The 12,787-nt window shown below is 43.1% G+C and overlaps 1 protein-coding gene across 1 annotated transcript; it reads right to left on the bottom strand.

The window, feature by feature from the left end:
• Window positions 1-6,609: 6,609 nt before the first annotated feature.
• On the bottom strand, window positions 6,610-12,231 carry LOC111976136 (mitochondria-eating protein). Its single transcript, XM_024004894.1, is given in 16 exon segments — window positions 6,610-6,779; window positions 6,893-7,016; window positions 7,178-7,280; window positions 7,949-8,021; window positions 8,188-8,315; window positions 8,318-8,339; window positions 8,500-8,617; window positions 8,619-8,705; window positions 8,891-8,962; window positions 8,964-8,987; window positions 8,989-9,021; window positions 9,302-9,394; window positions 9,548-9,666; window positions 9,825-9,940; window positions 10,030-10,129; window positions 11,817-12,231. Coding segments are annotated over 16 exon segments (1,389 nt in total). The 5' UTR covers window positions 11,913-12,231; the 3' UTR covers window positions 6,610-6,698.
• Between the last annotated feature and the right edge of the window lie 556 nt (window positions 12,232-12,787).

The raw sequence follows: 12,787 nt of genomic DNA, 5'->3' as shown, positions 1-12,787 counted from the left end.
AATATCCACAACCCTATCAACAGTTTAATAAAGTTTGTCTGTGAGAAAGTATAATGTAATACAACTTTGGATACAATGCAACGTGTAATCATCTCTAGAGTGAGCATATTACAAGTTCCCATGTTCAGAAAGTGTTGTTGATTGGGAATTGGGAACTGTTCTTGACAGTCGAAACACACAAAACACCTTGCTTTTGTTCAGTCTTGCGAGTCTAGTCTGAAACTTTTCCTCTAGATCTTTTTGGTTTTAAGCTTAATTTCTTGCACTTCTTTCTTATGCCCCTGCCTTGCCTCTGCCTTCCACCTCCATCACTCCTCCCTCCCTCTCTTTTTTCCTCCATTTTCATATTCTCTTTGATTTATGCACTGTGGTCCGGTCACCCGTAACGTGTCATCATGTGCAGTGATATACGACCCTATTAATGTTCCCCTATTCATCTGGCAGGCTGCAGAGCCTGGAGCTGGGGGCCAGAGGCCAGGGTGGGTACTCACTCAGACCTTCACTTGTAGGAGAGAGAGAACCTCAGGGCTGGCCAGAACTGAATACAACCCACTGAAAAGGGAACAGGCGAATGAGAGGAAGCATCATACGCTCCATCGATGTTGAAACAGAGCTCTGAGACTGAACTGGCCCAATTTGGACTCATCTCTGGATCTACCCAGGAGGAGGTCCAACTATAACAGAGTTCCTCCAACTAGTGCTGTGAATGAATGTCTCACTTCTCTCTACAGCTGCTCATCCATGTTTTCCCCCTTGTTCAACAAGACACAGTAGTCCCATCTTGTTTATTCCTGACTATGTAGTGTTTACCGTTAATGAAGTCTCCACTAACGCAAGAATATTGCCTTTAAATTTCAATCAACCTGTAACGCTGAACCTACGCGACAAGGATTGAATGATGCCCTAAGTCTTTAAATTCAGGAAGTGTCCATTAGTCTGTGATTTGAGGGCCTATAAAAAAAATGTAGATCTCTGGGACACTTTGATGGTTTTTAATGCAGATGACAGAAGCAGGCCTGAATGGTTTTGTCACATGTAGAGCCACAAGAGGGCAGGAAGAGGGGGAACTACCTGACCCCAAAGGTTCAGCCTGGGCCCAGGAAAAACACACCTGTAACTAGAGCAATAGATCACATGTGACCTGTGACCAGGGAGATAAATCCCAGGTGACCAAACAGGAGTAACAGATGGGTTCTGTTTTGTTCTGCCTCCCCTTCCTTCCTCAGGCAGCTTCTCCGCAGATCTCTCTCTCTTAGAAAGCAAAATGACTCATACGGTTCCAGTTTATTTATATATATATATATATATATATATATATCCACCAAATGAAAATGTAAATAGCAAAGAATAAAATCTCCCACTTTTTCTAAGCTTCTAGATTTACCAGCACAGGTGTCAGCTCCTCTGTTCCAGTCAGCCATAAAGAATTTCAGAAAAGTCAATCTGCACCGTGATAGGAGTTATTAAACAATCTACTAGACAAGTCTCAGGTATGGGACAAGATGAGGTGGAGGATGAGGTGAGGTGGAGGATGAGGTGGAGACAGGAAACACCAGAGAGAGAGAGAAAAAGAGAGAAGGAATGTACAGTGGCAAGAAAAATTATGTGAACCCTTAACCCCCATAAATTGGTCATACAATTTGATCTGATCTTCATCTAGGTCACTACAATAGACAAACACAGTCTGCTTAAACTAATAATACACAATTATATGTTTTCATGTCTTTATTAGACACACCGTGTAAACATTCACAGTGCAGGGTGGGYAAAGTATGTGAACCCTTGGATTTAATAACTGGTTGAGCCTCCTTTGGCAGCAATAACGTCAACCAAATGTTTTCTGTGGTTGCGGATCAGACCTGCACAACAGTCAGGAGGAATTTTGGAAAACTTTACAAAACTGTTTCAGTTCAGCAATATTCTTGGGATGTCTGGTGTGAACTGCTCTTGAGGTAATTCCACAGCATCTCAATCGGGTTGAGGTCAGGACTCTGACTGGGCCACTCCAGAAGGCATATTTTCTTCTGTTGAAGCCATTCTGTTGTTGATTTACTTCTGTGTTTTGGCTCATTGTCCTGTTGCATCACCCAACTCCTGTTGAGCTTCAATTGGCGGACAGATAYCCTAACATTCTCCAGCAAAATGTCTTGATAAACTTGGTAATTCATTTTTCCTTCAATGATAGCAAGCTGCCCAGGCTCTGAGGCAACATAGCAGCCCCAAACCATGATGCTCCCTCCACCATACTTTACAGTGGGGATGAGGTTTTGATGTTGGTGTTCTGTGCCTTTTTTTCTCCACACATAGTGTTGTGTGTTCCTTCCAAACAACTCAACTGTAGTTTCATCTGTCCACAGAATATTTTGRCAGTAGCGCTGTGGAACATCCAGCTGCACTTTTGCAAACTTCAGARGTGCAGCAATGTTTTCTTAACCAACATCTCGTATCTCGTTTCATTGATTGGACTCCAGGTTAGCGGACTCTTGACTCCAACTAGCTTTTGGAGAAGTCATTAGCCTTGGAGTTCAAATACTTTCCCCAACCTACACTGTGAATGTTTAAATMATGTATTCAATATAGACAAGACAAATACAATAATTTGTGCATTATTAGTTTATGCACACTATGTTTGTCTATTGTTGACTTAGACGAAGATCAGATCAAATTTGATGACCAATTTATGAAGAAATGTAGGTAATTCCAGAGGGTTCACATATTTTTTCCAGTAGAGACCCCCTCTCTCTCACATCTGTCCCCTCAGGGCTGCTGAGCTCTGTGCTTAACCCTTCCATGACCACAGCACACCTGTGTAAACATTCCCCCAGCTCAGAGGAGAGCTCTCAGCTCTCACTAGTGTGGTGGACCAGCAGCACAGCCTCTGTAGGCCCAGTCCCATCTACGCCATGGTAACAGCTGATTGGACCAGGCCAGCTAGGTCAGAAAGGACACGCTCAGTGTGGGAATGCGGTGAGTTAAAAAGGCTGTAGTTTCCATGACATCCTGGAGGGAGGGACGGAGGGTTTCTGCACGTTCCAGAACACACAGGGTTTTTCCATACATACAGAATTACCCTGGTCTCCAGGATTCATCAGTTCACTAACACATGGGTTAAATGAGGATATCTCAGTTCATGTGAGGAGACTTTTCAAACTGCCTGATTGCTCCTGACATAACGCCTGACATAATATTTCAGGAGTGTTTGTTTATGTCTAACTGTTTCACTGTCATGTCAAACCCATGTCACACAATCTACACACATCCATATGTATTAGACACTGATGCTACGTTTCTAGTTGCTCGCATGTCAATCATTTGGGTGTGAAGTGAACATACTGCACTCTGGAGACTTTGATTGTTTTGTGAAGACAGCAACAGTTACACTCTAACAACAATAAAGTGAATCCACATCCTCTGATCTATGAGCACAATCACTGCAGCCACAACACCACTGTCTAATCTCCAAACAACATCTACTCCCACTGAAAGGGAGGCAATTCTAATCAACAAACAACAATTACAACCCAGGAACATAGAACTCTTAGAATCTAATCAACAAACAAGGACAACATCTCATTAACTTACAGGCAGCTCATTGCCAAACAAGCACTGTGACCAGCGAGCTGCTATCATCAACAGTGCTGTTAAATCAACAAACAGGCCCTGGAGGGTGGAAGTAGACCTAATGCCTGTTTCAGCTTGGTGTCTGCTCTGTGAAGCAGGGGTCCAATTGTGTGCACTGGAGAGCATTTAAACAGCCAATTGTGTCATGTGTTTGGCTTGTGAGGGGAGCAGGGCAGGACTGGGCAAGGCATGAGGAGATGGAACGCTAATTAGACTGTGGTAATTAGGGACTGTGAATGCRGGATCATCACGAGGCTGGCATCACCACTGAGAGTGTGCTTAGTAAGTGCATTCATATGTACACACAAAGAAAGACACATACATACACCCGCATACACATGTGCGCTGCAAGTACACACTCTTCAGCATGGTTGGAGACTCTTATCCTCAATAATTGCTCTCGTCTTTTCCTTCTCCCCGTTCCTCTCTCCATGGCTCTGTGTCTCTTGATGGAGAGTCATAGTTTAGGCCCTACTTTAATTACAGACATACAAACTTAGTCTTGCTCAAAGTTCCTGATGTGCAGTGACTTTGAGAGTCCAAGGACASMCCCAAATTWWTWTTTTTATTTTTAACAATTCAGAAACCTACAGTATTTTTGGCTCTAGAGAAAACCTTGTTCCTTCTGGAGCCACTCTTTTCCTCTGCAGAGTCTAGCCTCTACAGTAGAACAACAGTGCCCTCTAATGTCTTACTTGCAGTACTACCYGAACTCTCAGCTTTTAACATCAGTGCAGACCCACTGAGATCAATATCCAGATAAAACTCTAACCCTTTGGAATGGTGGAGCATACCTTCAATTGACAACTAACTCACCCATAGGGAACAGGACCGTTTTTTCTTTCATGCACTATGGGGGGCACTGGTACTGTAAAGGGTGATGGAAGGGTAATTTGCTATAGTCGGGAGAGAGAAGAACATTGCGGTCCAAAAAGTTCCCTGCAGTAAGAATAACTTCGACCAGGGTTCTTTGAGAACACAAAGTACAGCATGAGTAAAATAGAGTAGGGCTTTCATGCTGAAAATAAAAGGTCTGCTGCTTATGAATTCATAGCACGGTCTGCATGCATTATACCAAACAGTGCTTTCTAATTTTCCTGTCGGCTTGAGTCCTGAGCCATTCTGTAATTACATTGCTGTAGTCTCTGTACTGTACGTATAGCCAAGGCCAAGGCTGGGGGAGGTTATGTGATACCCTGGCAACGGCAGTTTTATTGTTATTTGTCCTCKTGGTCAGTGAATCAGTCTTTCTAAACATCTCAGTAACTTGTTTGGTATGTTCCCTGTTGGCCTGTCTCTGCTTGGTCTCCAGACTCCGGCAAGGACATGGAACAACATTGAACAAACCAAAACCACATTGTTAATGGGATTATTTGCCACACAGGATGTCCTACTCCCATCTCCAAATGGACCTGTCCATAGCCTACTTTATAGTTAACATATAGTACATACTTTATAGTAAAATAATTTTGTATTCTGTACTCAGTGACAAATGCAAAGATATTTAAGCTCAAATATTTTTTGTTTACCACTAAATTTAGCACACACACACACACACACACACAACACTCACACACTGTTTGGGGCTAAATTAAATACTATACTGCACAATGATTCCAGCTGCCAAAGACACGTTTCAAAATAGTGATTTTCCTAAATGCATGTTGTTTTGGGATCGTGTGTATATATAGTAAGCCACATACTTAGGACAAAAGGAATATTTTCTCAAGTCAACCATTTCAAGTTTCCAAATATTTTGTGCATCACTTTTTATCAAATATATCGCTCCAAATCTTTCCAAACCACACATCTAGCTAATATCACAACACCAACAACAATAAACACACACGGCAACTGATTACTTTACAAACTGCATGCTAAATCATTATTCTCAGCAATACCAAATCTCTGGTTTTTGTTGAAAAGTTCTGATTGAACTTTAGCACCATGTGTCTTACAAGAAAATCATTGACTTTAAAAAAACATTCCACCAATATATCCACACTGTTGATAAGCAGGTCAAGACTTACAATCAAAGGAATTCAGAAAGAAAGAGAGGTCCTTAAAACCTAGGTCTATCAAGGTTCAAGGTCAGAGATTACATCTAAACTAAGTGTCTTGGAAGGTGCTACTGTGCAGGTCTTAATGTCTAGTTAAGAACCACTCAAATAATAAGACACGCACACATAGACACACGCACAACCTACCCACAGCCTACCCACAGCCTACACCTATACATAGTAGTGTTGCAGCACCCTGAAAGGATTGTTCAATCAGCTGCCAGTCTCTGGATACTGTCATGGTAACATAGACCTTCCCTCCAGTATACTGTAAACTCTGGAGCAACGTCCACGACTAGAGGAATCTCAAGTAATCTCAACTGACAATGAAGACAGGATTCAGTCCATTAAAGTTCAAAATCAGACTTTGTTGCAAATATTTAATAGATGTGAAGTGTGTTCTCTTTTCCTTTCATAGATCAGTGGTCAGACAGGGTTTATAGGCGACTGGCTGAGAGAGATGGGGAGGGAGAGAGAGATAGGGAGAGAGAGATGGGGGGGGAGGGAGGGGGGGGGGGGGGGGTGGGGGGGAGGGGGGGGGGGGGGGGGGGGGGGGGGGGGGGGGGGGGTGGGGGGGGGGGGGGGGGGGGGGGGGGGGGGGGGGGGGGGGGGGGGGGGGGGGGGGGGGGGGGGGGGGGGGGGGGGGGGGGGGGGGGGGGGGGGGGGGGGAGGGGGGGAGGGAGAGAGAGATGGGGAGGGAGAAAGAGATGGGGAGGGAGCAAAAAGCTGTCTGGTAAACTAGCATTTCTTGCATCTTTGGATTTGAGGTTTATTTACTATCTCTGACTAATACTACATTTAGGAGTTACTGCCATTTTCGTACTTACCCCAAGGGCTCAGGATATGCATGTATGTATTTTGTTGGCAAGAGAAACGTAAACACTAAAATCACACATGTACAGCTTTCCCAGCTGCTATTTTCTTGCATCATAAAAACACTGGGCTGTCCCAAAGAATGACAGTAAATCATATCTAAACAACCTTGATATTTGTGACATTATTTTAAAGTGTTAGGCCTCAGTCGTCCGAGTAACCTACGAGAGTGCGTGTGGGGCTGCCAGAGTGAGAGCGAACAGGACTGTAACTCCTGCTCCGCCACTGGAAGACAGCAGAGAAACCACATGAATCATGTATTGTGATCATGTGGTAATTGCTAAAGCAAGGTCTATGATTCTACAGTGATTTATTAGGGAATGAAGGTGTATTAGTACCAGAGCTCCTCTCCTGGTGACGGCCTCTCCCTTCACTATGACACTGTCCCCCTCCACCAGCGCTGGCCACACATGGTACACCACCAGAGGAGCAGTAAACTCAGAGTCATAGCTACGACGATACCTGACAGAGAGAGAGAGAGCATATGAGAGAGGGAAAAAGAGAGAGGGGGAGGGAGGAGAGAGTGTAAATATACYACAAGGGTGACATCAAGTGGTAGGGATAGGAATTATATATCTCATCTTGTCATTGTTACTTCATGAAGTCAATGGATGCAGACAGACTTGTTGTAGCTGTAGAGTTCTGGGTCGCTGGTAAAGGCCAAGTCCAGAGGAGAGTCCAGTGTCTGCATGGCGAACGCCACTCTACATGTCTCCCTGATGAAACAGCTGATTAGGACTGTTACGGATACAGGTATRCTGTGTGTGTGTATATCCTGTGTGTGTATTTCTTTTCTCTCCTTCTCCCCTCACAGGTGGCAATCATCATTAACCAATCAGTCATCAATCAGAAGACACACCTCCTCCTGTTTCCATTACCCAATCACATCCCATTTCCCTTGGTTTAAAAACCCAGTCAGTTGTTTCCTCTAGAGCTCAATCTCTCTGTCATGCAATCTCTCTGTAGATCTCTCGTTTGGTTTAGCAACTACATGTCACTTTGTCCGTTATGCTGTGAGTATTGGTTTGTTACGCGTTTGTTGGTTGGAAAGGYGGTASCAAGACAAGTRGCCCATGGGCATACACTACCCGTAGGAATACTTTGTCTAAGAACACTAGTTAGAACTGGGTGGACCACCCACTGTATTTTTAGTTAGTTAGCTGTATTGAAGTAGGCTAGTCTAGCTCAGGGGTGTTTTGGGATATTTGTTTCTTTCCTTGGGTCCAGCTCAGCCCCTTGTCCTGCCCCCCCCTTACCGTGTGTTTAGCAAATAAACCATGAGTGTTTGATGGTAATTAATTGTCTTTTTTTTTTTCATTTTCACTATTATACTTTGTATGAGTTGTTACGGGTCTCGTTACCATCCCCCCCCTAGACTGTCGGGCCAAAGGGATTCGTAACAAGGACAAAGTCCACCTCCGGAGAGAAGGAAATCCGTGGGTTCACATTCATGGTGTTGATCATGTCCTGGGAGTGGGAACAACATTACAATACACTCGCACACACCTCCTAGTAACAAACATTCAATGAACTACAGTGCATGAGACTCTATAAATTGGAATGTAAAGGTGACTGGAATCCACAAGTTTTTGTAATATGTCAGACATATCAGTAAGAGAAGTGTAGCCCATACATTAARACTGGCCTGCACGTCGTAGAGGTCCAGGTTCCTGACGATGTAGTCCACCACTGACTCATCCAGGATCTCTGGCCCCAGCTGGGAGGGAGACATGGTCTTCCTCACATGCAGCTTGAACTGGCCAGCTTGGCTGCCTGGAAGGCCTTCTGATAAACACACACACACACACACACACACACAAGATTAGAGATACTGTATGGAATAGGAGATTTACAGAGAAACCAACCTCCGGTCTGACATATAAAATTCACAGGTTGTACTGTCTGCAGCATTATTCCATATGTACAGGATGTCCAGATTTTATACCACAGTGGCGATGAAGATGATTATCTGGACCATCTCCAGGTCGTCTATGTAGCGTCTCAGCTCCACAGCATACAGGTCACTGAATTGGGACACGAGCCGTGCGTGACGAGTTGTTGAGCTGGGCCCGGGTGGGAGACTCACTACTCAGGGGGCTGGAGTGGTGGCTATGTCTGGGCAGGGGGCTGGTGGAACGACTCCTCACCAACCTGACAGAGATAAAGGGAGAGTGAAGGGAATATTGGAGAGGAACGTGTTCAAAATACTGTATCATTCAAAAGAGGAAAGAGGCAAGTAAAAAAAATATAGAATTTTCAGCACATTTTGGGCCATCTTGTGGGAGGAGGAGATAAATGGATATGAGATTTACTGTGTATATGCGTGTCCTGCTTACCTCTCTTGCAGCATGCTCTTCTCTGCTGTGAGGAAAGACAACTCATCCCTCAGCAGACACCCCTGACTCTCAGTCATCCAGAACATTCAGCTTCCTCATAGGTCTCCACCTGGTCACGGGCCACACGCAATCTGACACACAATAATAACCTCAGAACATACACATCAATAAGCCAAAGAGAACAAATAATACTCACATGAAAATTGTACTAAACTGTATTTTTTTCCCATTCCTTTACTTAGATTTGTGTGTATTAGGTAGTTGTTGAATTGTTAGATTACATGTTAGACATTGCTGCACTGTCGGAACTAGAAGCACAAGCATTTCGCTACACTCACAAAAACACCTGCTAACCATGTGTATGTGACCAATAACATTTGATTTATTACAGTATATAACAGTATCACTCACTCTGCTTTCAGCTGTAGTATCTCATCCTCTGTGGCCAGCAGAGTTGTGGCTGACATGTTTTTGGTGTCCAGTTGCAGATGAGTATCCGCCAGTCTGTAAACCCATTTAATATACCAGTAAGTGAATACAACTTAGACCAGAAAGTTAGTCATACATTACCTGGTGTAGACATATGTGATCGGATTTAAATGAGTAGGTTCATTGTATGGATTAATAACAAATATTGTTTGTTTAGTGCAGACTTACTCCTGTTTGCGAGACTCCAGCTGCAGGCGAGTGGAGCACAGCTGAGTATCCATCCTCTGCATGTCGTTCTCATGGGTGGCAGACAGCGCCCTGATCTTCCACTCCTTCTTCACAGACTCCTGCATGACAACACACAGCATTTAGCCTTGACTATCACTGTCTTAATCACAATGTGACAGAACAGAATATAATATAACAAATAACTTAATATAAATAATTTGTACTTAACAAATCATTTAATCTCTGTAAAACCATAACAGAACACAGATGATTTCACCTGAATGAGGTTGAGGCTGGTGTTGTTGGTGACAGAGGAGGTTGCCATGGGGAAGCAAATCCCCAGCCATGGCAACAGATGTGATTTGAGCACGTCCACTCCTGCATAGTGACCACCTAACTCAAAAGAAAAAGAGGCATTATTAGACAATTGTTTGGGTAAGGCAAAAGAGAGGAGAGTTTTGAGAAGAAGCTTAGACACATACCCTCTCTAGCAGTGAGGTTGAGGATGGTGAATAGTTGTCCCTGTATCTTGGAGGTGAGCTCCACCAACTCACTGTTCAGATTCTTGTCACGGGAGATGACCTAGGAAGGTGGCAAACAGGGTTGAGAATAACGAACCAACACAAACTGGACATACAATTTAAAGCTAGTCCTTAACTGAAACAATAACAAAGCGGTCGCCCCGCCTCTTTTGGTAAAAAGCTGAGGGATGGGCCTGGAGAAATGTAACCACTCTCATTCATAGACAGAGATATGGATGTAAGGACTGACCATCCATTATATCATAATAGTTTTAACCATGTTTACAAACATTGGAGTAAAACAAGCTTATATTTTGGTTTCTGATGGGGTGTGTCTGACAGTTGAACTAAGTACATGAGGCTTTTATATTGTTCATGAATCAGTGGGGTATAGATCATTCATTTATAAGTCCAAAAATAGATGTAGCAACTAAGGATTCTATCTTTTAATGTAATCTCAGTTGTGGGGTCAATTTAGGAGACTTTAGTGATTATCTTTATTAATCATATTGAATCCAGGATATGTGCATATAAAATGACTTATCTGTCACTTCCAGTGAGTCAAATGCACTAGTTGGTCTCTGAAGTATGTGATAATGCATTGGTCCAATCAGGACATGCCTTTCAGGTTCCTACCAAAATGCTTGCGGGGCATGCTCGAGACCCTTGCATTCAGTCACAAGGAATGGTTTCACGGTTGCCATGACGACTGGCGTCTGGCGTCCTAAATCAATGTCATCAAAAGAAGTGAATCCCTTTACTGTTACATTGTTTCAATTAATTGCGATACAGTGTAACAAACATGCGAACGTCAAATTATTCTAATATATTTGACTACATCTAATCAAGTGTGGCATAATCAAGTAGGCTAATCAACTTATTTTAGAGACATGTTTGGATTTTTATTTTTTATTTAACTAGGCAAGTCAGTTAAGAACAAATTCTTATTTATAATGAAGGCCTACCAAAAGGTCACCTGCGGGGACGGGGTTGGGATTCAAAATAAATTAAATAAAAAATATTGGACAAAACACACATCACGACAACACAGCACTACATAAGACAACAGCAACACATGATAACATAGCATGGTAGAAACATAAAAAGAGACCAATGACAACAACAGCATGGTAGCAACACAACATGGCAGCAGCACAAAACAGGGTACAAACATTATTGGGCAAAGACAACAGCACAAAGGGCAAGAAGATAGAGACAACAATACACCACGTAAAGCAGCCAAACTGGATAGACATTTTTATTTTATTTATTTATTACCCCCTTTTTCTCCCCAATTTCGTGGTATCCAATTGTTAGTAGTCACTATCTTGTCTTATCGCTACAACTCCCGTACGGGCTCGGGAGAGACGAAGGTCGAAAGCCATGCGTCCTCCGAAACACAACCCAACACAGCACGCATCCAACCCGGAAGCCAGCCGCACCAATGTGTCCGAGGAAACACCGTGCACCTGGCGACCTTGGTTAGCGTGCACTGCGCCCGGCCCGCCACAGGAGTCGCTGGTGCGCGATGAGACAAGGATATCCCTAGGATAGACATTTTAAGGACGAAACAAATGATCAAGGGAAGAAAACATTTGATTGAACACAAGTGATTCATTCAATCGGTTATGGAATTCCACACCAATATCATATTTRTTACAGACTACTATTATTTAGACAACTATTCATTTACATATAAATACCAATTGTAGCCTTATAAAGGCCTAGTTGGTTCCTTTTCAGCCAACATATTTAGGGTAGAAATAAATTATTTATGACTTACATGGTAGTTGCATAACGCTGAAGGAAGATGTGTTCACCAGCCTCCTTAGCGAGTCGGCCATGTCTGCTCCACTCCCTAAAATCCTGAAAGGTTTAACGCTCCTGGACAACAGTGGGATTTAATATTGGGCGATACCTCCGGTGACAGGCGCGGGCTCCATTTTTATACCAGCTGTAAAAAATTCTTGCCCTTGACGTATTGTCCACCTTCGTTACAACGGGTGCCAAGCGGCACCTCAGTTGTGGCAATGCTTTTTTACTCAGAATACAGAGTGAGAATGTTTGTTAAAGCTTGCGTTATTTTCAGTGATAGTCTGGTTATTCCCGAGAAAGAGGTGGATAGGAAAGCCTACATACAGAGGTGCTTCTACAGTTAGCTTCTTTATGATACAGGTGTAGTCGGCTGTCTGTGATGTAAACGAGACCATTGTAATGTCATACTGTCACAAACACGTGGGTGCTGTGTCAAGCACAGGAAAAAACAGTGGAGCATAGACACATTTCCCTAATGAATTTWAGGACAATAAATTACACGTATCTTTTTGTCCACATAGGTAATAGTCTAAAGAAAATCAAACTAATGAAGTGGCCATTATAATTTTCTAACGTTAATATTATTAAACTTCAACAAGCATAACATGCTCTGTGTAATTGATGGACAAATGGTCTGGACTCTAGTCTATTCGGAAGCCCCGCCTGCAAGTTATCTATGGAAAAAATATGAATGGATGATTTATGTGGACTTTTCTATTTTGGAATCCTGCTGCTGGCCTTTTCTATTGGCTGGTTTAGCCAGGAATGAACCATCTGTGATAAACACTGACAACTATCACTGTACGATCACTGTACGGCTACAGTGATCCAGCTATGTGACATTTTGATACAAATGCCTCCAATTTAGCATTATTTTATGTATTTGCTCATATAATTAGTACAC

This window comes from Salvelinus sp. IW2-2015, linkage group LG16, assembly GCF_002910315.2.
Source record: "Salvelinus sp. IW2-2015 linkage group LG16, ASM291031v2, whole genome shotgun sequence".
Taxonomy (NCBI): Eukaryota; Metazoa; Chordata; class Actinopteri; order Salmoniformes; family Salmonidae; genus Salvelinus; species Salvelinus sp. IW2-2015.
This window is presented reverse-complemented; position numbering and strand designations above follow the sequence as displayed.